Consider the following 25,507-nt stretch of genomic DNA (forward strand, 5'->3'; position numbering starts at 1 on the left):
GAACCCCACCCACCCGCCCCTTTAACCACCGTCTGCCCCACCTGTGACAGAGACTGTAGGTCCTGCATTGGACTCATCAGTCACCTGAAAACTCATTTTGAGTGTGGAAGCAAGTCATCCTCGGTTCTGAGGGATTGTCTAAGAGAAGAGAGAACAGAGATTTATCCTTCCACTTACGTCACTAAAAGAAAACAGATTATCTGGTCATTTATCTAATTTCTGGCTGGCCGGGACAGACAGTGGAAACTGCTGTGTGAAATGGTCGGGCGCTTCATTATGTTTAAATGATGCAAACACACTGTTCTGAGGCCATGTAGGGGGTGGCGTGTGGCGTGTGCGCCCAGTCAGCTTCGCCTCTGACTGTCCTTTGAGCGGTTCGAATCGCTCCCACACCCCTGGGTTCTAGACACCGGACTTAGGTACAGGCGGCGATACAGAAAATCGAGTAGACAAGTGGTTTGGTGTAAGAAAACCAAGATTTTATTAAAACAGAATATAACAATCTTATGAAAAATTACTGGTATGAAAATACAGGCAAATACAATAATTATACTTATGCAGGAATGGGGAACACACGGCACATCGAGGGAAAAATATATTAACAATCCCCTTATCCTTATCCCACCCACTTTACCTAACTAGATTAAGCTATGAGGGGCCAAGAATTCATGCTCACCAATCCAAAACCTGTTGCTTTAACAGTTGCGAGTTTTGAGGTTGGTCTTCTGTCCTTTGGGGTACTCTGTCGCCACGTGGTCTCAGGGCGCGGTGCTGGAGTTGTTGCTGCGACACACCTTCCCTCTCCTCAGCTACCATCATCGTCTCATCGCGATGGGTCCTCTTCTTCTTCTTCCTTGGGCGGTCGTCGGCGGTGACGGGGCGGTTTTTACTGCTTGTTTGATTTTACTACCCAAGCGTCAAACGCCAGCATATTCGTCGTGGGCGTGGACACCCGCGTTTAATGCCAGCTTATTCGCAGTGTTCAAATGCCAACTAATTCTCACTGTCCACACATATACTTTCTTCCCCAAGCGCCAGCTTATAACTAGGCGTTTGGTTTTTACCAATGCGTCTTCTGCTGCCCTTCTCTGCTCGTCGGGTTTTACCTTCTTATTCGTCTTGTCTCGACTCGTTTCGTCTGCCCCTTTTGTGTGGCCTGTGTGTCCTGTATGACTTTGAACTCGGGTCTCGTTCTCCTTCCACGTTTGGTATGTCCTTGGTTGTTTGAGCAGTGCGGGGACCGAGAAGAGAACCCGCCACGAGGCCAGGGCACGAGTCCGAGCGGCAGCAGCCCAAGACCAAACAAGAGGTCAGAGTCAAGAGAGCGATTGCTACTGATGGGCCTCCAATTATACCCGTTTCTTCCACTCCTTATCTGCGCGCCAAATCAGGTCATTCCATTGTTTCACTTTTGGCGGGCTGTTTTAAATGATTACAACCATTTACTTTAACTACCTTAGGAGTGGGTATCTCCGGGTCTAACGGCCCCGATGTCCTGGTTGCTTTGTCATGGATGAGACTTGATTGTCCTCATCCTACCTTGATGGCTACTGTGAGCTGTTATCGATTAAACATGCAGGAAGCTAATGGCCACCATTATAGGCCCATCTAGCTTGATTCGATTTGATTCAAACAAATGTGTATTCTGTGTTTACTTTGTCTGGCTGGGCTCCACAGAGTCTCTGTCCACACAGATTCCTGCATTTTAATGTTTTCGTCTGCAGGCCTGCTTGCTGGCAGAGCCTTGCTTTTAAAAAATCTTGTCAATGTTGGTCACGAGGTTTACAGAAGCCATTTTGGGTACCCTGCTTTTAATAACTTGTCCAAAACAGGGTCTCTTGATCCATAACTCGGGGAGTGCGGGAATTTTGAGAACCCTGTAACTTACAGCCACTCTTTCTCCCTTTACCTTTGTTACTAAGGTCTTTCTAAATAACACCCATTGTAACTGGGTGTCCAGTGTTGCCAGGTGATAAATATTGCATGTAAGTAAATTGAAAGGACAATAAAGAAACTTCTTTTTGCTGCTTTCAGGCTATTTCTTTTTTTCTGTAACAATTGTTTTATTTAATTTGTTTTTCCATAGCACTGTTATAGCCAATGGGTTTCCCAATGGTAATCTCCCAATATGAGGAGAACCCTGAAGGGATCACCGGTAGGTTGCAATGCACTAGAAGTGCTCTGTATCCACACGACTTGATTTACAGACAGAGGTGACCAAACCTGGAATTGCTGGAGATACTCAGCAGGTCAGGCAGCATCTGTGAAGAGAGAAACAGAGTTAACGTTTCAGGTCAATGACCTTTCGTCAGAACTGGAAAAAAGCAGGAAACTGGAAACTGTTAAAGTGGCGGAGGAAGAGTCACGGGTGTAGGTGGGAAGAGACTGGACAAGGGGAGAAAAAAATAGAGTCGAGATAGGAAGAGATAAGTTCCGTGGGGCAAGAACAGGCTGAAACAATGGGTCAGAGAGGGGAAAATCTGGGGATAGTGAAAACGCAGCAGGGGGTGAGATTGGGAGAAGGGATGGGGTCAGAGGAAAGTGAAGGGGAAGAAGGTTCCGGAGGGGCGTTGGTGTCAAAGAGTTGATGAAGCTTGCGATCCTCGACACCTGAAAGGAAGAAAAAAAGTTTTTTGTTAAAGTGCCAGATGAGGAACTTTTTTTCTTCCTTTCAGGTGTCAAGGATCGCAAGCTTCAACAACTCTTGGACACCAACGCCCGTCACTGACCTCATCTCCTCTGGAGATCTTCCCCCCACGGCAGCCAACCTCATAGTTCCCCAACCCCGCACAGCCCGCTTCTACCTCCTTCCCAAGATCCACAAATAGGACTGCCTGGTAGACCCATCGTTTCAGCCTCCGCCTGGCTGAACTTGTTCTCACATTGAACAACTTCTCCTTTTACTCCACTCACTTCCTCCAAATCAAAGATGTTGCTATGGGAACCCACATGAGTCCTAGCTATGCCTGCCTTTTCGTGGGATATGTGGAACATCCTTTGTTCCAGTCCTACTCAGGTCCCCTCCCTCAACTCTTTGATGGCTGTATCGGTGCCGTTTCCTGCTCTCGCTCTGGACTAGAAAGTTTCATTCACTTTGCTTCCAATTTCCACCCTTCCCTCACCTTCACATGGTCCATCTCCGACTCTTCCCTTCCCTTCCTCGACTTCTCCGTCTCCATCTCTGGGTCTAGGTTATTGACAAACATTCACTACAAGCCCACTGACTCCCACAGCTACCTGGACTACACTTCCTCCCACCCCGCCTCCTGTAAGGGCTCTATTCCATTCTCCCAGTTTCTCCGTCTCCACCGCATCCGCTCTGATGATGCCACCTTCCATACCAGTGCTTCCGACATGTCTTCCTTTTTCCTCAACTGAGGATTCCCCTCTACTGTAGTTGACACGGCCCTTGACCGTGTCCGTTCTATCTCCCGCACTTCTGCCTTCACCCCTGCCCCTCCCTCCCGGAACCACGATAGGGTTCCCCTTGTCTTCACCTTTTACCCCACCAGCCTCCACATTCAACGGATCATTCTCCACCATTTCCGCTATCTCCAGCGTGATCCCACCACAGAAAAACAGGAAGTGCTGGAGAAACTCAGCAGGTCAGGCAGCATCTGTGAAGAGAGAAACAGATTTAACGTTTCAGGTTGATGATCTTTCGTCAGAACTGGAAAAAAGCAGGAAATGGAACAGATTTTTAAGTAAGTGAAGAGGCTGGGAAAGGGGGGGAGGGGATGAACTGTGATAGCCACAATTGCAGGCTTTGTCACACCCACCTGACAATGTCTGCAGGGATGTCTTCTCATAGGGTTTGGGTCAGCAGAGCAAGATGCAGTTCTTTGCCATCTGCTGTTAAGGACAACTCCGGCTAATATGCATCATTTTTAGCTCAACAGAGCAAGCTACAGAGCCGCTCAGCTCAAGCCTACAAGTTTTTCTGTCACTGTTTAATTCCAGTCCGTTCAGCCTTGGCAAATGCTGCTAATAGGGCGAGAAGCCTTTCTGAAGGGTTCTGTAATTTTTTTGTATTTCTCTCTCCACGCACCCCACCTCCCCTCCCCATTGTGACAGTTTCTTCCAATTGCCCCCAACCCTTTAAATTCCACTTACATAAATTTCCTCTACTACCATCAGTGTGTTCCCTATGCTTCACTCAGTCTGTAGAATAAGCTCAGCTGGGAAATCTGTGTGCTGATAACACATTACCGCTCAGGTAGATTTAGCACCAGATGCTAACCTTTTAGACACTACTTGCACCAGGTGAAGAAAATCAGCCCTGCTATCGTTAGAAATGTATCGGTTTTAAAGGCACCCTGTCCTATGCTCTATTTTGCTCTTTTATGAAGTGCTCAGAAATGTTCAGTTACAGGAGGGGCAGTATACACATCAGTATTGGCGTTGTCCTTGGTGTTTTCCATCACAAAGCTTTGCTTTTTCTCTCTCCCTTCTCTAGCTGCATAGGTAGTAAAACTAGGCCAAGCCATTCCTAAATGTGTTTGCACAGTACTGGAAGGAGATGCTATTATATGTGAAATGTAAGGCTACATTTTACAATTTAGTGCTCCTGGCACCCAGTTTCGCGCAATGCATACACCAGATTCGCTGCCTTCATGATTTTTGCTCCATTAATATTAACGTTGAATTTCCAATATGTGGTCCTGTTGCACTAACTCTGACTTTAGTTGTTTAAGGTTATTTAAGGCTTGTTTGGCATTTAGAGCCGGCATCCTCACTTAAATCCTCAGATACAGAGTGTAGATTCTGTGACCTGTGCTTATTTGTAATATGGTGGAACTGTAGGATACAAATAATTGTTGACGTAAACCCTATGTTGTTGGATAGGCTGAGTAGTGCCATTGCACCATGCTGTTTCCTCTGTTGCTTTGCTTTAAAAGGAACCAAACATGCAAAGTTGTTTTAAAACTAGCCATTTAAATTTCTCAAATAACTAGTGCGAGTCATGCTGTCAGTGATTAGAATTTTACGAACATTTTTTCAGCCTATGTGCAAGATGTTACCATGACCAATACAATTATGTTCTACTGTTGTAAATAGTAATTTTTCACAAGTTCTTTACGGAAATATACAGTAGCATACCTTGTGCATGCAGCTAAAATATTTTCCGATGTTCAGGAATCTGTGTCCCCATGACAAATACATCTAGCAGTTTGTACAGCTGAATAAACAAATTGGTCAGTGTACTTTCTTTCTCACATCTGTGTGCGATTTCATTGGTTAGACAGACGTACCCACATAACCTACAACCGACTAGCTAAGCAAGTCATAAATGTGTCCTTCACCATATTAATCACGATACACCACATATTCTGCATCATCTATATCTTTTTATATACACAACTTAAATTTATATAGCACTTTTAGCATAGTAAAACATCCTAAGGCGCTTCACAGGAGTGTTATAAAACAAAATTTGACACCGAGCACATAGGAAATATTAGGGCAGATGACCAAAACCTTGGTCAAAGTAGTAGGTTTTAGGGAGCGTCTTAAAGGAGGAGAGAGAGATAGAGAGGCGGAGACGTTTAGGGAGGGAATTCCAGAGCTTAGGGCCGAGGCAGCGGAGGCATGGCAACCAATGGTGGAGCAAAGAAAATCAGGGATGCGCAAAAGGCCAGAATTGGAGGAGCGCAGAGATCTCAGAGGGTTGTGGGGCTGGAGGAGGTTAAAGAAAGACTTGCATTTATATAGCGCCTTTCACAATCACCATACATCCCAAAGCACTTTACAGCCAATGAAGTACTTTTTGAAGTGTAGTCACTGTTGTAATGTAGGAAACACGGCAGTCAATTTGCGCACAGCAAGCTCCCACAAACAGCAATGTGATAATGACCAGATAATTTGATTTAGTAATGTTGATTGAGGGATAAATATTGGCTATGACACCGGGGATAGCTCCCCTGCTCTTCTTCGAAATAGTGCCTTAGGATCTTTTACATCCACCTGAGAGAGCAGACAGGGCTTTGGTTTAACGTCTCATCCGAAAGACGGCACCTTCAACAGTGCAGCACTCCCTCAGTGTGAGCCTATATTTTTGTGCTCAACATAATGAACATTGTTGTGATAGTAAACTTCACAGGGGCCAGTCCTGATGGGGTAGAAATTGTGGTCGTAGGTTACCCGTGGGCGAACACCTCCGAACCGCAAGAAAAGTATGCAATTACCTGATTGCTCCGGACCTTTGAAGTCTTGCACTCCTGGGCCTGCAGGCATACGCCTGAGTAAAGGCCCACGTATCCCAGGGGCACATGTGGTTCGAAGTGTCCCTGGGATCACGTGGGCCAGCCCAACCAATGACAAAAGAGGATTTCTAATATGCTTATGGGAATTCCATTTACGTACAGAATCCCCATAAGCATAATAGGAATCCCCTAAAAAATACATTTCCACAGCATTTAAATTAAAATATATCATCACCGGTTTAAAATGAATTAAAATACAATTTAATTAAACATTTAAACCAAAAATTTAATTTTTTGAAAAATAAATGTAAACATTTTTAAAGGGCCAAAAATAACCTAAACGAATTTTAAAGGTTTTTGTATGTTTAAGTCATTAAAAAAAATGTATGTTAATATTTATTTAAACCCTTACGCTGGTAAAAGAAGGCCATAAGCTTCTACCAGGCGTATGTGTTTTGTGGGCATTCGCTGGGCAGTAGTTGGGGAAATAGCCCAACTCTGCACCAGCAAATGTCAATTTCAAGCGGATGCATACAATCTGTCAAGCAGAATCTTGACAGATCGCAAGTTCTGGGTTTTCGTGCATGTGCATCGCATGCAGAAACTCGGAACTTGCGGGGCACGTACAACAGCGTACGTAGAAACATAGAAGATAGGAGCAGGAGTAGGCCATTCGGCCCCTCGAGCCTGCTCCACCATTCAATGAGATCATGGCCGATCATCCAAATTCAGTACCCTGTCCCTGCCTTCTCCCCATATCCCTTGATCCCCTTAGCCTTAAGAAATATATCCAACTCCTTCTTGAATATATTTAATGAACTGGCCTCCACCGCCCTCTGTGGCAGAGAATTCCACAGGTTCACCACTCTCTGGGTGAAGAAATTCCTCCTCATCTCAGTTCTAAATGGCTTACCCCTTATCCTTAGACTATGACCCCTGGTTCTGGACTCCCCGGCCATCGGGAACATCCTTCCTGCATCTAGTCTGTCCAGGCCTGACAGAATTTTATAGGTTTCGATGAGATCCCCTCTCAATCTTCTAAACTCTAGTGAGTATAAGCCCAATCGACACAATCTCTCCTCATACGTCATTCCTGCCATCCCAGGTATCAGTATGGTGAATCTTTGCTGCACTCCTTCCATGGCAAGAACATCCTTCCTCAGATAAGGCGACCAAAACTGCACACAATACTCAAGGTGCGATCTCACCAAGGCCCTGTACAACTGCAGCAAGACACCCTTGTTCCTGTACTCGAACCCTCTTGATACGAAGGCCAACATACCATTTGCCTTCTTAACCGCCTGCTGCACCTGCATGCTTACCTTCAGCAACTGGTGCACAAGAACACCCAGGTCTCTTTGCACTTCCCCTTCTCCCAATCTATTGCCATTCAGATAATAATCTGCCTTCCTGTTTTTGCCACCAATGTGGATAACCTCACATTTATCCATATTATAGTGCATTTGCCATGTTTCTGCCCAATCACCCAACCTGTCCAAATCATACTGGAGTTTCACGACATCCTCCTCACAGCATACCCTCCCACCCAGCTTTGTGTCGTCTGCAAATTTGGAGATACTACATCCAATTCCTTCGTCCAGATCATTAATATATATTGTGAACAGCTGGGGTCCTAGGACCGATCCTTGCGGTACCCCACTAGTCACTGCCTGCCACTCGGAAAACGACCCGTTTATTCCAACTCTTTGCTTTCTATCTGCCAACCAGTTCTCTATCCAAGTCAATACCTTGCTCCCAATCCCATGTGCCTTAACTTTGCAAGCTAATCTCTTATGCGGGACCTTATCGAAAGCCTTCTGAAAGTCCAAATACACCACATCCACTGGTTCTCCTTTATCTATTTTACCAGTTACATCCTCAAAAAATTCCAGTAGATTAGTCAAGCACGATTTACCCTTTGTAAATCCATGTTGACTTTGTCCGATCCCGTCACTGCTCTCCAAGTGCATCTTTTATAATGGACTCTAGCATTTTCCCCACTACCGATGTCAGGCTTACCGGTCTATAATTCCCCGCTTTTTCTCTGCCACCTTTTTTGAATAGTGGGGTAACATTAGCTACCCTCCAATCCATGGGAACTGTTCCAGAGTCTATCGAGTTCTGGAAGATGACCAGCAATGCATCTACTATCTCCAGGGCCACTTCCTTAAGTACCCTAGGATGTAGATTATCAGGCCCTGGGGATTTTTCGGCCTTCAATCCCGTCAACTTCCCCAACACCATTTCCCTACAGATACTGATTTCTTTCAGTTCCTCCCTCTCATTAGTCCCTATATTACCCGACATCTCTGGGAGGTTATTTGTGTCCTCCTTCGTGAAGACAGAACCAAAATATGTATTTAATTGGTCAGCCATTTCTTTGTTCCCCATTATAAATTCCCCTGATTCTGACAGTAAGGGACCTATGCTTGACTTCACCAATATTTTTCTCTTCACATATCTATAAAAGCTTTTACAGTCAGTTTTTATGTTCCTTGCAAGCTTACTTTCATAATCTATTTTCCCCCTCTTAATTAATCCCTTTGTCCTCCTTTGCTGAATCCTAAACTGCTCCCAATCCTCAGGTTTGCTGTTTTTTTTGGCCAATTTATATGTCCTCTCTTTGGATCTTATGTTATCCCTAATTTCCCTTGTTAGCCACGGTTGAGTCACCTTTTTTGATTTATTTTTATGCCAAACTGGGATAAACAAATTCTGTAGTTCATCCATGCGATCTTTGAATGTTTGCCATTGCCTATCCACCGTCTACCCTTTGAGTGACATTACCCAATCAATCCTACCCAACCCTCTTTAACCAGCAATGCTACCCCACCTCCTTTTCCTTTTTGCCTATCTTTCCTGAATATTGAATACCCCTGGATGTTGAGTTCCCAGCCTTGGTCCCCCTGGAGCCATGTTTCCGTAATTCGTGGTCATAGGCCCCGGAAAATCCGGGCCATTATAAATAAACTGCTAACCAATATAAAATATAGTAAAAAGTGAGAGAAAGGTCTTATTATGAAGTTTTGTTGCCAGGTACAAGTTAATATTTATTCAATTTTAAAAGTACCAAAAATGGTACTAGCTCCCCTGATGGCTGAGCGAAGAAATGCATCCCCAGGTGTCGTACAGTGCAGGAATGTCCATGATTTGACCTCTGGTCTGTGCTAAATTACAACAGCAACTTACATTTATTTCAGAGTAATAGATACTGCCCTGCAGTTCCATGAGTAATAGTTGGTAGATTTAACCATATGCAGATCGGAGCCAAGTCAATTTGCATGAATCATAGAATGCATAAAATTCAGAACAAGGATACATAACCTTAAAATTAGAGCTTGGCCGTTCAGAGGTGATGTCAGGAAGCATCTCTTCACACAAAAGGTAGTGGAAATCTGGAACTTTCTGACCTCTAAAATCTATTGATGCTGGGGGGGTCAACTGAAAATTTCAAAACTGAGATTAATAGATTTTTGTTAGATTGAGTATTATCTTAAGGGTTACGAAACAAAGTTGGGTAAATAGAGTTAAGATATAGATCAGCCATGATCTAATTGAATGGTGGAACAAGCTCGAAGGGCTGAATGGCCTCCTCCTGTTCCTAGGTACAGCACAGGAAGCCATTCGGCTCATTGTGCCTGTGCCGGCTCTTTGAAAGAGCTTTTCAATTAGTACCACTCCTCTGCTCTGTCCCCAGAGCCCTGCACATTTCCCCTTGACTATTTATCCAATTCCTTTTTGAAAGTCAGTGAATCTCCTTGGCAGATGGAGTGTAATGTGGGAAAGTTATCCACTTTGGCAAGAAAAATAAAAAAGCAAACTATTATTTAAATGGAGAGAGGTTACAAAATGCTAGTTCAGAGGGACCTGGGGGTCCTTGTGCATGAAACATAAAAAGTTAGCATGCAGGTATAGCAAGTAATCAAAAAGGCAAATGGAATGTTGGCCTTTATTTCAAGGGGGTTGGAGTATAAAAGCAGGGAAGTCCTGCTACAGCTGTACAGGGTATTGGTGAGACCACACCTTGAGTACTGCGTACAGTTTTGGTCTCCTTATTTAATGAAGGATATACTTGCATTGAAGGCAGTTTAGAGATGATTCACTAGGTTAATTCCAGAGATGAGGGGTTGACTGATGAGGAAAGGTTGAGCAGGCTGGGCCCATACTCATTGGAATTTAGAAGAATGAGAGATGATCTTATTGAAACATATGATATTGAGGGGGCTCAACAAGGTAGATGCAGGGAGGATGTTTCCTCTCGTGGGGGAATCTAGAACTCGGGGGTATAGTTTCAGAATAAAGGGTCGCACTTTTAGAACTGGGATGAGAAGGAATTTCTTCTCTCAGAGGGTCGTAAATCTGTGGAATTCTCTGCCCCAGAGAGCTGTGGAGGCTGGGTCATTAAATACATTTAAGGTGGAGACAGACACATTTTTATAAGGGAGTAAAGGGCTGGGAAGTGGCTTTAAGCCCTAGATCAGCCATGTTCTTACTGAATAGCGATGAAGGCTCGAGGAGCTTTTTTAATGCTCCTATTTCTAATGTTCCTTGCATTGCCCTTTCAGGCCTGACGCGTGGCATCACAAAGCCGCTACCAGCAGCCGATTGGCTATGGCTCCTGTCAATCACCGCCATGCACCAACAGAAGCCACGTCCTTGCTATGCCGCTCTCCTTGTGTTTGCTGTTCGCTTGAACCCGAAGGTGGGTTTGGGACTCCCGGGCCCTAGTTCTGGGTTCCGGGCCCCGCACCGCTAGCAGCCCGGGAGGGGCGCAGCTTGTTGCTTACCTGTCGTCGTCACTCAGGCCAACTGGGAAAGAGGCCGTGGAGGCAAATCTGGGGCCTGGGCCCGAGGTGGGGCCTGGGCCCGGGGGCTGGCGTTGGAAGGGACTGTGTCTTAAATGTCGACGCTGAAGTATTTTTACTGGCGGTTACCCCGAGATAAAACGGTTTAATGTTTACTCGCTACCTCTGAATAGGGAGATGAGGGGGCGCGCGTGACGAGGAAGGGACTGGGGCGCGCCCTCCCGCGGATTGGCGCTCTGACGGGATTGGGATGGCCTGAAGGTGAAACTCTTTATTCAAAGGCGGTGTGTGTCAGTCTCTCCCTCCCTCCCCGGCTCGCTCAACCAAACATCCCAGCGCGCTTTGACCACTGCTCGCAACATTGCGTGTGCTTCAAACCGCTACCGGGAATATTGTGTCGTTTTACAAGCGGATTGCCTGTTCTTGGTGCTTTTATATAATTTTTGACACAATGTCGAGAGGTAAGTGGATCAACTTGAGGAAAATTCTCAGGGCTCTGGAGAAGGAGTGGGAGTAAAAAGCCAACACAAGCAGGGTGGGCCGAATGGTCGTCTCTGCTGTACAACATCGGGCTTTGCAATGTTTTATAATCCAAACTTTTTTTGTTTCCTGGAGTGTAAGCAATTTAAAAAAAAAAAAAAAAAAATGTTTTAGAATATATAGGCCTGGACTATCACTACTTCGATTCTTGTAGCTTATCTCGGGGAAGGTTCACAACCAGTTGCAATATTTTGTCCCTTACGTGGTTAATTCTGCGGCGATTGTTGCAACGTCTTTGGGAATCTTGCGCATAGTTCTGGAGCCGTGGAAGATGCGTCAGACCTTTGCTGAATGTTTGGCAGTGGTGCCGAACAAGGTCCAATAGCGATATTCAGAATTGCAAAAGAGGACAAATTTGCTCTGCTAGAAGGTCACGGGATAGCAAACACGGGATATCTGCTTCAAATATCGCCATCCAGTAGCCGTATATTTATTTTTAAGTGTTTGTATTGGAAATAAGCACGACCACTAAAGCAAATGGGTAGAAATCGAGGCCGTTTAATTGTACCGTTGCCAGCGTTGTGTATGTAATGGTAAGGCATTGCTGCTTGCATCATGGCTACTCTAACAGCTTACTTACTCTGGCTCAATATATTTCATTGCAGTTTTTCTGCAAATTTTGGAAATGAATTCTAGTGTATAAAATATAAAACTATTTGGGCTTGAAGCTAAATAGAAAAACAACCTTTTTTAAATAATTCAACACAGTATTGGCCATCTCATAGGTAGTACTACGTTAATAACATTTGCTGAAGTGAAAAAGCACCTAGTGCCTTTTACAAACGAAAACTAAAACAAGACAGATGAAAGCCAATGTTTAGGAAGGGGATTATGTCAAGGCCTTGGAGAAGGTGCAGAGGAGACTTACCTTAATTATATCAGGGATGAAGAACTTCAGGAGAGACTAGAGAAGCTGGGATTGTTCTTGTTGGTGCAGACAGTTCAGGGGAGATTTAATAGAGGTATTAAAAATTATGATGGGTTTCAATAGAGTAGATGGGTGAAACTTCCCATTGGCAGGGGACTTGATAACCAGAGGACACAGGGATTTAAGGTAATTGGCAAAAGAACCAGAAGGGGTGTGAGAATTTTTTTAAGCAACGAGTTATGAGCTGGAATGCACTACCTGAAAAGGTGGTGGAAGCAGATTCAATAGTAACTTTCAAAATGGGAATTGGATAAATACTTGAAAAAGAAAAAAATGAAGGGCTATGGGGAAAGAGAGGGGGAGTGGGACTAATGGATAGCTCATTCAAAGAGTAGGCATGATGGGCCGAATGACTGCCTCTGTGCTGTGTGATACTGCATAAAAATGCAGATGATTCTGATTGGTAGAATTCTATTGCATATTGCAAATTTTCTAAATATTTAACTTTCTATTACTTGTAAAGTACTGCATATCAGAAGAACCAAAGGCATAAATATTCATCATGTTAAAATAGCTGAGTGAAATTGAGTTTGAGGTATTAATAGACGAGGTGCTCAACATGTCCAATAACTGGAGCAACAATCAACAAAGCAAACAGAATTCTGGATGATGGAACCAAAACAGTAGAGTACAAGTCAAAGGGAGTCGTGCTTAAGCTGTACAAGGCTCTGGTCAAACCACACCTAGAGTACCATATCCAGACAAAATCCTGGGAAACATTGGAGCAACTTGCATTTTTCAGCATTCCATTAGTCTGTACTTGAGGCTGGTACCTTGGTGTAAAAGTACAATATATTAACACTGCATCACCTAGTCTCCCAGTGAATTATGTATTACAATCTATTGGTGAAATCCAGACCAACTTTGTGTCGATCAAGTCCATATAAACTGTTGAGAGCTTGCAACTAAATCACTCTCTCTATATTGGCTGTGTTCTTATCCTACCAGTTAACTCTGCTTGTGTATTGTCTACTATCAATAAATACTTTTGGATACCTGCTGCATTAGATATGCACATATATGCTACATCAAAGAATTAAAATGCATCTTTTGGAACTGTATCTTACAAGTGATTATCTCTGCTTGATTTTTGCCTAGTGTTATCCATTTGGGTCTGTCAAGGTTTGATGCCATCATTTGCTCCTGTGAGTGATCTGAGAAATTTTTATGGGAATTGACTCATGCCGTTTTACATCTTTTTTATGGTAATTTGACACAAGTGCAGCGAAGAAATTCCCTTGTAATTCAGACCAGATCTCTGTCTTGCGCCTGTGTATTTCTTCACTCTTGAGGATGGAGTTAAGACTAGATGAGATGAATTCTGGACTCAACATTGAGTTCAACAATTTCAGATTATCCCTGCCCCCATTTTTTTGGACAGCAGCTGTTGGTAATTATTCTGCTGTTGCCATTTAAACCTTTTAGACCATCTTTTGTCTCTTGTCCCATTACCATCCCCTTTGCCTTGCTCCATCCTTTTGTCATTTATTCTCTTGTCTTCCACCCCATCACAGACCTTCCCTTTTGTTCTTTCCCCCCTTTCCCTGCCTCTGTACTTGCTTAAAACCTGTCACATCTCTAACTGTTTCTAGTTCTGATGAAAGGTCGTTGACCTGAAACGTTAACTCTGTTTCTCTCTCCACAGATGCCTGACCTGAGTATTTCCAGCATTTTCTGTTTTTATTTGAGATGAAGCTTGGTTGGATTCATAAACTATATATTTTGCCTACTGTAGAATAAAGCTGAGTAATTGGTATGATCAATACAACTTGTTCAAGTAATACAAAATAAAGAACTTTCAACCTCTGCCCCATGGTAGAACTATGCTCCCCTTGCAGCCTTTTGCTACCTGACTGACTTTTCAAAAACCAAACTACCTTAGTGTCTGTATTCTGCTTTATTCTTGACTGTTCAGACAGGAAAAAATCAACCCATCCAACACAATGGGTGCAAAGTCTTTATTTTTTGGAGATAAGCCACCAAATTGCTTATTGTATGATCTTGGGGAGGGGACAACTTTAAAATAGCAATTTCATCTAACTTTGCACTCACATCCCAGCATAGGGCTGTCCTGAAAAATTGACACCTTTTACTCAAAACATGTTTAAATAACTCTTATCTAGATCATTCTGTTTGTCCTTTAAATGCTAGATACTAATCTGTATAGGAAAAGTAGTCCTCCAATGCAAGAATAAAACTGTTACTGAATTCATTTGTACGGAAAAAGGTAGAAAATAGTGGCAGTATTTGCAGGCTCAATCTAAATATGCCAGCAATGTTTGGCCTTTGTTTTGGCGTAAATGTATTATTCTGTAATGGCTTATGGTCAATATCCAATTTAAACGTCTGGCTAAATACATAAATATTGGAGTGCCCACATCACAGCTAATGCAGGTAGCATCGTCCCACACCCGTTGGGCTCCTACTCTTGTAACTGATAGTGCTCCACACTCCATCCTGTTCCTGCACCAGCACTGCACCTAAGCTGGTTGGATTCATATCTGCCATGATTTGAGTTTTTTTGTTGTTGAAATATGCCAAAGGCGCAGATTTGGCCAACAAACCTTTCAGAGGATCAAAAGCTTCCTGCTGCTTTTGACACCAGCAAAAGGCATATTCTTCCTCATCAGCTGCTGTGATGGGATGGGTGAAGAAGGGAGCCACTCTTGAAGAGTACACCGCCTCTGCCCTGATCTTGTAGCCACAATACTGATATGGCTGGTCCACTTGGGTTTCTGGTCAATGGTGACCCTCAAGATGTTGGCGGTGGGGAATTTGGCACTGTTGGTGTTGAAAGTCAGGGAGGTGGCTGGGAGGCTTCTTGTTTGAGATGGACATTGCTTGGCACTTGTTAGCCCAAACCTATATCCAGATCCTGCTGTAGGCTGGAATGGGCTACTTCATTATTGGAGAAGTTGTAAATTCAAGGACTGCCACTTTCCTTGAAGTGATAGGCAACCTTTTTGCACTTCTGGGAGTGCATTGCACGGTTTACCAACTCCAGCATTGACTGAAAATGATACAGCCACATCCAGCGCCAGCGTCATTTCAAGCACCATGTATATTAAAAATAAATGGCATGTTTGAGGGCACAGTTATCCTGATATGTGGGGTGAAAATTTCTTCTGGGTTGAAAGGCTAAATAGCAGAACTGAGCACATTTAAAATTTTTTTAACGTGAGCTTTCTGAAATCTTCCCCAGAATATTACTTGAACTCTTAAAAATGAGATGTAGAATTTTAACTAACCCATTTCTAGTAGTTTGACAGATTGCAAATGAAGAAAAAGACCTCGGGCATGCTTAAAAAAAATGAAGTAGTCAGTTCTTCACCACCACCTCCAAAAACTGCTAAAATTGTATGACCCCACAATTTATCTAAATCAACTTGTGTTGATCTGGAAACTTGCTGTTAATTGATGAGTCCACCATAAATATGTCCCTAATTCAACAGTAATTGATTAGGTCACAGTAGTAGCTGGTGTGGGAAACAGAGTTTTGCACAAGTCTGATGGAGGTGCTCTTCTAACTTAATGTAAAAATACATTGTGCAGTGAAGTTTCCCTGCATCTGATCCATTCTCCACCTGATGTGGGAATGCTTGATGCTGACAGTTAATAAAAGTAAGAAATGTTACATTTTCTGTCACTCAGTTATCATGAACATTTCTAAGTTATTAGCCTTTAAAATCATCTTTCAGCCAAATTTAGGGCTGATAACATGATGTGTTCGGGGGTCAGCCTGGAGCACACAAGGTCCTTGGAATCGTAAAGTAGGGCTCAGCAGACTTGGCCATTTTCCGAAGGCAACTCCGTCCCTTGGTATGATTGCATGGGTTACGGGTGACCTCTTGTACCTCACTCAAGATCCATTATTTGTGCGAGTCTGGATCAAGGGTGTCTGACCTGTTTCCCCTCAGCCCTGGCAATATGGTCCTTGAGGCCCAAAAAGTTAATTCCTATTTCTTGTTTTTTGCTGGTTTGTCCTATTTGTATAGAAGACAAACAGCACAAAATACACAAATTCTATAACCCCTTTGTATCAGGTTCATTAGTGTCTTGATTCTTCTGGAAGCTAAATTCTGTTGGGCTCCTGCTCGTTCTTAATTAGGACCTTTCAGAAGCTAATTATGCTTCTTTTAGCCTCCTTGGGACATGCTGTTCTAAGATTGACATCCAGACATTAGTCGTTGATAAACCCTATTTAATTTAGTACTGTGATCAAATCCTATGATTAAATGTCAGTGCACCATCTCCAAATGATTGTAATGTGATGCATTTCTATAGGCAGTGTATTTAGGTATTTGGATAAATTGCTTTTTCTTCTCCCCATGTTCTAGGTGTTTCTGTACCTCCACATTTTACCACAACCATGTCGCGAGCCCAGTTTGAGTGCCAGGAGCTGGAAATTGCCATGGGAAATGAGCTTGCTCAGTTGCTGGCAACAGCTACAAACAGTGAGCAAGAAGTATGTACTTTTTTTCTTTAAAGCAGCTACCACTTTATGTAGAGCATTTAACATAGAAAAATGTTTCCAGTAGCTTCCCAAAAGGGAAAGGAATGGATGCTGATTATTTGTAGGGGAGTTGGTGATGGAAGGCTTGAGCAAAGAGCTGGGTTTTAAGGAATCTTAACAGTAGGGAGAAAGAGGTGGAAAAGTTTAGAGGGGCAGTTCCAGAGAGTGGAGCTGAGACAGTTAAAAGGTTTCACCAGTGGTGTAGTGGAGGAAGAGGGGTTACACATAAGCTTAGAATTGAAAAACTGGGAGATTACAGAAGTAGGATGAGACAAGACTGTGGAGGGATTTGTAGGTGAAGATTTTAAATAATGCATTAGGTGACGCAGCCAATGTAGGTTGGTAAGGCTGGGTTGATGGTGAGCTGGACTTAATGCATAAATGTGGTATTGAAGAAAACAAAAGCAATAAATACCACATTGATTTAAACTCCCAGGAATGCATTTAATTTGTATAAATTTGCTTACTATTAGTGCCTAAAAGGTTTACACCAATCCTTAATATAAACGAGCAAACATCCATTGTCATTTTTGGAGGTGTTACGGTAAATAAAGGCATCAAGGGCACCTTCGAGGGCAATTGGGGATGGGTAATAAATGCTGGCCTTGCCAGTGAGGCCCACATCCTGTGAATTAATAAAATTATTTGCTTGTATGCCAAGTGGTATAAAATTGGCCCAGATTTTGCATTGAGAATAATGGTGAGACTAACGGCGCTCACCATTATTATGGAGTAAATCAGACGGCAACTTCAGGAGTCCGCAGATGTGCAGTTAAATGCGGAAATCTGGATGTTGCAGTCTGAGTTACTCTGCTTCTCCACAGGCTGCACTGTAACAGTACCTCGCCAATAAACTCAGCATTGAAATCAATGTAAGGGCGTGAAGTTGTGGTACTTACCCCTAGTTACCCACTAAACATGGCAGAAAAAGTTGGGGCTGGTGCATTCAGGTGTAAGTGAATTTTTAACGGTGTGATATTCCATAATTACTGCCAAACAATCTCTCGGCCCCATAAAATTTAATTTTACAAGTGTGAGGTCTCATTCCTTCAGAATTGAATGAGTGTTATTTTTTTTCAATTAACTTTTTCCATGTTTTTATATCTCTCATAATCCTATCTTTCTTTCCCAATCTTTATTTCGCTTTCTGTACATGATATTGTGGCGTTGCCACATTGGGGAAACACTGTGTGTATGTAGATAAACCTGTATAATCCCCTTTTAACTGCTGTATTCCCCTCCCCCCGCAAGACAGTTGCAAGCTGAGAGGAATAAGGCACGTTCAGACTTGCCTGCTGCTGATAGAAGGAAAACCAATCAGGTTCCAGCAGGTGACCAATCCGTGAGTCATCACAGGTTCGCGGGCTTCACGAATAGAGTACTGTATTGTGAGAGTTGGAGTAAAGACCTATTTCTTGTAGCTCGCTGTGTTGCTTATTTCTTTACGCGGGAGACCGTAGTCCCCCACATTGGTGACCCCGAATGTCGGCGGCCGAAGTCCCCGACTCACGCAGCCCTACAGAGGCCAGCAACGACCCGATGGCAACCAGCAGCAGCCTGATGTCGGCTGGCGCCGCGTCCTTGAAGCTCCCCACCTTCTGGGAACACCAAGCACCAGCTTGGTTCGCGCACTCGGAGGCCCAATTCACCCTTCGCAGGGTTCAAGACGATGAAGAAAGGTACCTCCACGTAGTCTCGGCACTAGCAAGCTCTACCGCCGCCGAAGTTCTCGACCTGCTGGGGAACCCACCACAGACCGGCAAGTACTCAACCATTAAGGGCCGCTTGCTGCAGGCTTACGGCCTGTCCAAGGAGGAGAGGGCCCGCAGGCTTCTCTCACTACCAGGCCTCGGCGATTCTACCCCGACCCAGTTGATGAGCCGGATGCTTGCGCTCTTGGGCTCTGAACCGCAGTGCTTTTTGTTTCGGGCCCTTTTCCTCAGCCTGCTTCCTCAGCAGGTACAGACTGCCCTCGCGGGATCCCCGATCACGGACTGCGTACAACTGGCAGCCGCCGCGGACAAAGTTTTCGCCGTCGCCCAACTTGGCTGTGCAGCCGCGAGGCTCCCCGACACCACCGAGTGCGCGCCGCCATGCGAGGCCACAGAACTATGCTACTACCACGCGCGTTTCGGCCACAAGGCCCAACGCTGCAGAGCACCCTGCTCTTTCGATCAAACCAAGATGGCCACCCGGCCCAACGCACCAGTCCCGCGCCGCCGCCTAGGCCCGCTCGACTGCACCCCCGCCGCCACGATGGCCATCGGCACCACAGGTAAACTGCTGTACATAACCGACTCTCTTTCAGGGCGCAGATTCCTTTGCGACACCGGAGCTCAATGCAGCATAATTCCTGCCTCCCAGCTCGACATCCAGGCAGGCCGCAGTGGCCTACCCCTCGTGGCGGCAAATGGCGCAGCCATCGCTACTTTCGGAAAGCGACGGGCCGAGGTTTGTTTCAACGGCCAGCGATTTACGTGGGATTTCGTGACGGCCTCGGTGGCACATCCTTTGCTGGGCGCCGATTTTCTTTGCGCCCACGGACTCCTGGTCGACGTCCGCGACAGGCGCCTGATCGACGCAGCAACTTTCGCTTCACTGGCCTGCCAGCAGAGCAACAGCCCGGCCCTCGTCGGGTCCTGCTCCGCCCCGGCGCATGACGACTACGCCCGCCTACTCGCAGATTTCCCGAGGCTCACACAACCGACCTTCTCAGCCGCGGCAGCCAAGCATGGGGTCGAGCACCACATCGCCACTACGGGACCACCAGTGTTCGCTCGAGCCAGACGCCTGGACCCAGCCAAGATGGCGGTGGCCAAGGAAGAATTCGCCACGATGGAAAAACTGGGCATCATCCGCCGCTCGAACAGCCCTTGGTCGTCCCCCCTCCACATTGTGCCCAAGCCGGGCAGTGGCTGGCGCCCCTGCGGTGACTACAGACGGCTCAACGATGCCACCACGCCCGATAGATAGCCCATTCTGCACAACCAAGACTTCTCGGCACACCTAGCAGGAAAGTCCGTCTTTTCCAAGGTCGACCTGATTCGCGGCTACCATCAGGTCCCCGTCCACCACGCAGACGTCCAGAAGACAGCGGTCATCACCCCCTTCGGACTGTTCGAGTTCCTGCGCATGCCCTTCGGGCTTAAGAACGCTGCACAGGCCTTCCAACGGCTCATGGACTCTGTCCTACGGGACCTGAGCTTCCTGTTCGTCTATCTGGACGATATCCTCGTGGCCAGTACCAGCAAGGCCGAGCACATCGCGCATTTGCGCTCCCTTTTCCAGCGCCTCAGCCAACACGGGCTAATCGTCAACCCGGCCAAATGCCAGTTCGGAGCAGCCCAAATTGACTTTCTCGGCCACAGAATCTCGCCAAGGGGAGCCATTCCCCTACCTTCCAAGGTGCAGGCGGTGGCGGACTTTCCCCAGCCCACCTCGGTTAAGGCGCTGCAGGAATTTTTGGGGATGGTCAATTTCTATCACCGGTTCGTGCCCAAGGCCGCCGCACTCACGCGCCCCCTCTACGAAGCCACCAGGGGCAAAACGGGCAAAGAGCAACTCACCTGGTCCAGCGAGATGGCGACAGCCTTCCACCAGACCAAAAGCGCCTTGGCCAACGCCACACTACTGGCCCACCCCATCCCGGCGCCAAGACCGCCCTCACCACGGACGCCTCGGATGGCGCCGTCCAGCAACAGTGGGTCGAAGGCGCGTGGCAACCACTGGCATTTTTCAGCCGACAACTGCGCAAGAACGAGCAGGCCTACAGCACGTTCGACAGAGAGCTCCTGTTCCTGGCAATCCGGCACTTCCGTTTCCTTCTGGAAGGCCGGCCGTTCACCTAATTCGTGGACCACAAGCCGCTCACTTTCGCCATGGCCAAAGTAACCGAACCCTGGTCCGCGCGCTAACAGCACCAACTCAACTTCATCTCGGAGTTCACCACGGACATCCGCCACGTCGCCGGTAAGGACAATTTGGTGGCCGACTGCCTCTCCAGACCCTCGCTCCACGCAGTGCACCTGGGCGTCGACTACGCCAGCATAGCGAGAGACCAGGCTGCCGACGTGGAGATCCAGGCCCTCAGGACGTCAACTACCAGCCTCACCCTGGCCGACATCCACTTCCACGCAGCCGGCACAACCCTCCTGTGCGACGTCTCAGTCCCCTCGCCTAGGCCGGTCATTCCATCCGCCTGGCGCAAGCGAGTTTTCGACATCATCCACGGCCTTTCACATCCAGGGATGCGTGCGTCTCAGAAACTTATGTCCGCCAAGTTCGTCTGGCCTGGACTCCACAAGGATGCGAGAGACTGGACCAACACATGCGTGCCGTGTCAGCGCGCTAAGGTCCAGCAGCACACCAAGGCGCCATTGGAGTGTTTCCCGGTGCCCGAGAGGCGTTTCGACCACGTCCACGTCGATCTGGTAGGCCCCTTGCCACCGTCGCATGGTTTTACACACCTCACGATCGTCGACCGCACCACCAGATGGCCCGAGGTGGTTCCCCTCGCCTCCACCACCACGACCGACGTCGCGTGAGCATTCGTCTCGACATGGGTGGCCCGGTTCGGCGTGCCAACCGACATATCCTCGGACAGAGGCCCCCAGTTCACCTCCCACTTGTGGAATGCCATCATTGCCGGCCTCGGCACCAAGTTGCACAGGACAACAGCCTACCACCCGCAGGCCAACGGGCTCTGCGAGCGCTTTCATCGTTCTTTGAAAGCCTCCCTCTGCGCCAGCCTGGCCGACACCAGCTGGATCGACAAACTACCCTGGGTTCTCCTGGGATTGCGTACCGCGCCCAAAGAGGACCTCCGCGCCTCTGCGGCCGAGATGGTCTACGGCCAACCGCTCAGAGTACCAGGCGACTTCCTCCCCCTGACAACGGAGCCGTGGTCGGCCGCCAGACAGCTTTCCCTGCACCAGGACGTGGCCCAGCAATTCCGTCCAGTGCCCACTTCGCAACACGGGCCGCAGCCGTCCTACGTGCCTCGAGACTTACGACATGCGGAGTTCGTCTTCGTGCGCCGGGACGCGCACAGAGGCCCGCTGCAGGCACCATACACCGGCCCCTTCCCAGTATTGGAGACGGGGGACAAAGCTTTTCTTATCGATGTCGGCGGGAAGCCGGACCTTATTTCAGTAGACCGCCTCAAACCGGCGCACCTGGACCTCAGCTTCCCGTTTCGGCCGGCTCTTCCCCCACGGCGGGGCAGACCTCCCGCGTTGGCGGCGGCCCCACAAGAGGACCAAGACACGCCAGAACCTTACTTCCCGGCCGCCGCCCTACCTTCGCCAGCAGCTTGTCCAGCCAGCCCACCGGCAGACCAGCCGACGAACCAACCGGCCGACCTCCCAGACAGCCGCCCTCACACGCCAGATGGCTACTACGGCCGCTTGGTCAAACCTCCGCAGAGACTGACTTTTACAGTTAACGAGGATTCTGGGGGGGGGGGTGCGTATTGGGGAAACACTGTGTGTATGTAGATAAACCTGTATAATCCCCTTTTAACTGCTGTATTCCCCTCCCCCCCCCCCCCCCCCCCCCGCAAGACAGTTGCAAGCTGAGAGGAATAAGGCACGTTCAGACTTGCCTGCTGCTGATTGGTTTTCCTTCTATCAGGTTCCAGCAGGTGACCAATCCATGAGTCATCACAGGTTCGCGGGCTTCACGAATAGAGTACTGTATTGTGAGAGATGGAGTAAAGACCTATTTCTTGTAGCTCGCTGTGTTGCCTATTTCTTTACGCGGGAGACCGTAGTCCCCCACAATATAAATCTAATTTATGCTTCCTAGATTAGACGCTGCGTGCCTTAGTGAGGATTCTGAGCTAATTAATAAACTTTGTAGTAAAGGGGCCTTTAGGGAAGAGTGATCATAATATGATAGAATTTTATATTGAGTTTGAAAGTGATTTAGTTAAATTTGAAACTAGGGTCTTCAATCTAAACAAAGCAAACTACGTAGGTATGAGGGGCGAGCTGGCTAAGGTAGATTGGGAAATTACATTAAAAGCTGAATGGCCTACCCTTTATCCTGAGGCTGTGGCCCCTGGTTCTAGACTCCCCAGCCAAGGGAAACATTCTCCCAGCATCCACCCTATCAAGCCCTGTAATAATTTTATGTGCTTCAATGAGATCCCCTCTCATTCTTCTGAATTCAAGAGAATACAGGCCTAGTTTACTCGATCTCTTCTCATACAACAGTCCCGCCATCCCAGGAATCAATCTTGTGAACCTTCGTTGCACTCCCTCTATGGCAAGTATATCCTTCCTTAGGTAAGGAGACCAAAATTGTACACCGTACTCCAGGTGTGGTCTCACCAAGGCCCTATATAATTGGAGTAAGACTTCTTTACTCCTGTATTCAAATCCTCTTGTAATGAAGGCCAGCATACCATTTGCCATCCTAATGGCTTGCTGCACCTGCACATTCACTTTCAGTGACTCATGTACAAGGACACCCAGGTCTGTTTGAGCATCTGCATGCCACAATCTTTCACCATTTAGGAAATACTCTGCCTTTCTGTTTTTTCTACCAAAGTGGATAACTTCACATTTATCCACATTATATTCCATCTGCCATGTTTTCGCCCACTCACTGAGCATGTCGAGATCCCTTTGAAGCCTCTTCACAACTAACACTGCCACCTAGCTTTGTATCATCAGCAAATTTGGAAATGTTACATTTAGTCCCCTCATCCAAATCATTGATATAGATTGTGAATAGCTGGGGCCCAAGCACCGATCCCTGCGGTACCCCACTAGTCACAGCCTGCCATCCTAAAAAAGACCTGTTTATCCCTACTTTTTGTTTTCTGTCGGTTAACCAATTCTCAATCCATGCTAGTATATTACCCCCAATTCCATGTGCTCTAATTTTGTTCACCAACCTCTTGTGTGGGACCTTATCGAAGGCCTTCTGAAAATCCAGATACACCACATCTACTGGTTCCCCTTTGTCTACTCCACTAGTTACATCCTCAAAGAACTCCAATACATTTGTCAAACAGGATTTCTCTTTCATAAATCCATGTTGACTCTGCCCAATCTTACTGCAGGTTGAGTGTCCCGAATCCGGCAACCTTAGGACCGAGGCCGAGCCGGTTTTCGTGTTTTTCCGGACCTCCGAACATGTTTCTGAAGTCTGAAGTCCAGAAACGCCCGAGCCCAGGTTGCGATATTTCCGGACTTCGGACACCAGAAACACGTTCCGAGTCCAGAAATGCCTGGGCCCAGGTTGCAATATTTCCGGTTTTTGGTAAGCCAGCCTCAGGGTGTCTGTATTCCGGAACATTTTACGGATTCCGGACGACCCTGCCACCAATCGTCCCGGATTCTGGAACTCCGGATTTTGGACACTGAACTTGTCTCAACTTGTATTCGTTTCCAAGTGCCCAGTTAATGCATCTTTTATAATAGATTCCAGCACTTTTCCAACTACTGATGTGAGGCTAACAGGTCTGTAGACCCTCGTTTTCTCTCTCTCCCTTAAATAGCGGGGTTACATTTGCTATCCTCCAATCTGCAGAAACTGTTCCGGAATCTATAGAATTTTGGAAGATGACAACCAATGCGTCCACTATCCCAATGGCCACCTCTTTCAAAACCCATGGATGTAGGTCATCTGGTCCTTGGGATTTATCGACTTTTAGTCCCATTAATTTTGCTAGTACTTTTTTTTTACTAATAATAATTTCTTTAAGTTCCTCATTCTCGCCACATCCTTGTTTATAATGACACAAATATTCTGCCAACTCTGCAGAACTTTCAACACGTTAAAGCCTTTTAGTACATTAGTTTCAGGCTACTCCCTCTCCCCTGGCAAAGAATACATGAACGTAGTGATTAAAATGCCAAGAAATCATCATTTCTGAACTATAGAATTTGCTCTTCAGATTTTTGTGTTTTTTGTGGATACTGTATGTATGTAAAACATAATGGCTGGAAAAGTTTTTTATATAATTAATTGTTTTATATTTTAAGCAAATGAAGAAAAATATTGAGGGATTCCAGAAACTGTTTCACAGCTTGCTGCAGAGGAAGGGTCCTTCAGTAGAATGGGAGAAGATTCAGAAAGCACCTGAAGATTCTGTAAGTTCTGTGCATAAAGTACAATTGTAGACAACAGCTATTGGCCTGCAACTAATAAATAACAATAATGAAAACATTACAACTGGAATATTTTTCACACTTGTGATGTGAAGTTAATATAGGTGATAAATGGGGATTTAATATGACCTTGTTGCTGCTCCCTTGTCACTTCACCGCTATAACAACTGTATGCAAGGTTTTCACCTGTAAAGTGTTAAGTGGCTGATTAGAAGTTTCTAAAATGTAAACTTAACATTAATTCTCTCTTTTTTACTACTAGCTGATCTCCTGTAGTGTTGCTCATGGCGTGGCAGAGGGTACAGTGAAACTACAATGCCACCTGGTGGTCACAGCCTGAAACAACTACATACGTTTACATAGGGAATTTACATTATAACTAATTGCGTACACATTTT

General features: G+C 46.2%; 1 protein-coding gene and 1 long non-coding RNA gene across 4 annotated transcripts; one reads left to right on the plus strand and one right to left on the minus strand.

Moving 5' to 3' along the window:
- Positions 1–463: 463 nt before the first annotated feature.
- On the minus strand, positions 464–11,103 carry LOC147121376 (uncharacterized). Its single transcript, XR_015077526.1, has 3 exons — positions 10,991–11,103; positions 3,498–3,617; positions 464–2,261 (listed from the first exon to the last, which is right to left on the minus strand). It is a non-coding gene; the product is annotated as an uncharacterized LOC147121376 (long non-coding RNA).
- LOC147121377 (UTP--glucose-1-phosphate uridylyltransferase-like) lies at positions 10,800–25,271 on the plus strand. Of its 3 annotated transcripts, none has more exons than XM_085981581.1 (3): positions 10,800–10,905; positions 16,814–16,941; positions 24,984–25,271. In XM_085981581.1, the coding sequence occupies exons 1-3, from the start codon at positions 10,815–10,817 to the stop codon at positions 25,119–25,121; spliced, it is 357 nt and encodes a 118-aa protein (XP_085837707.1). In that variant the 5' UTR covers positions 10,800–10,814; the 3' UTR covers positions 25,122–25,271. The 3 variants fall into 3 exon arrangements, 2 of the variants coding, with proteins under 2 accessions (XP_085837707.1, XP_085837708.1); XR_015077525.1 differs by lacking the exon at positions 10,800–10,905 and adding an exon at positions 11,147–11,269 and having other exon boundaries at positions 24,984–25,243; XM_085981582.1 differs by lacking the exon at positions 10,800–10,905 and adding an exon at positions 11,276–11,469 and having other exon boundaries at positions 24,984–25,241.
- The last annotated feature ends 236 nt before the right edge of the window (positions 25,272–25,507 follow it).

The sequence above is a fragment of the Somniosus microcephalus genome, chromosome 3, assembly GCF_052327205.1.
Source record: "Somniosus microcephalus isolate GS21.2 chromosome 3, FLI_Smic_1.0, whole genome shotgun sequence".
Lineage (NCBI taxonomy): Eukaryota > Metazoa > Chordata > Chondrichthyes > Squaliformes > Somniosidae > Somniosus > Somniosus microcephalus.

Coding starts and splice junctions, on each gene's coding strand:
- LOC147121377 (XM_085981581.1), top strand. CDS start 10,815: ATGGCTCCTGTCAATCACCGCCATGCACCAACAGAAGCCACGTCCTTG. Junction 10,906..16,813: donor CTGTTCGCTTGAACCCGAAG/GTGGGTTTGGGA, acceptor CCCATGTTCTAG/GTGTTTCTGTACCTCCACAT. Junction 16,942..24,983: donor CTACAAACAGTGAGCAAGAA/GTATGTACTTTT, acceptor TTATATTTTAAG/CAAATGAAGAAAAATATTGA.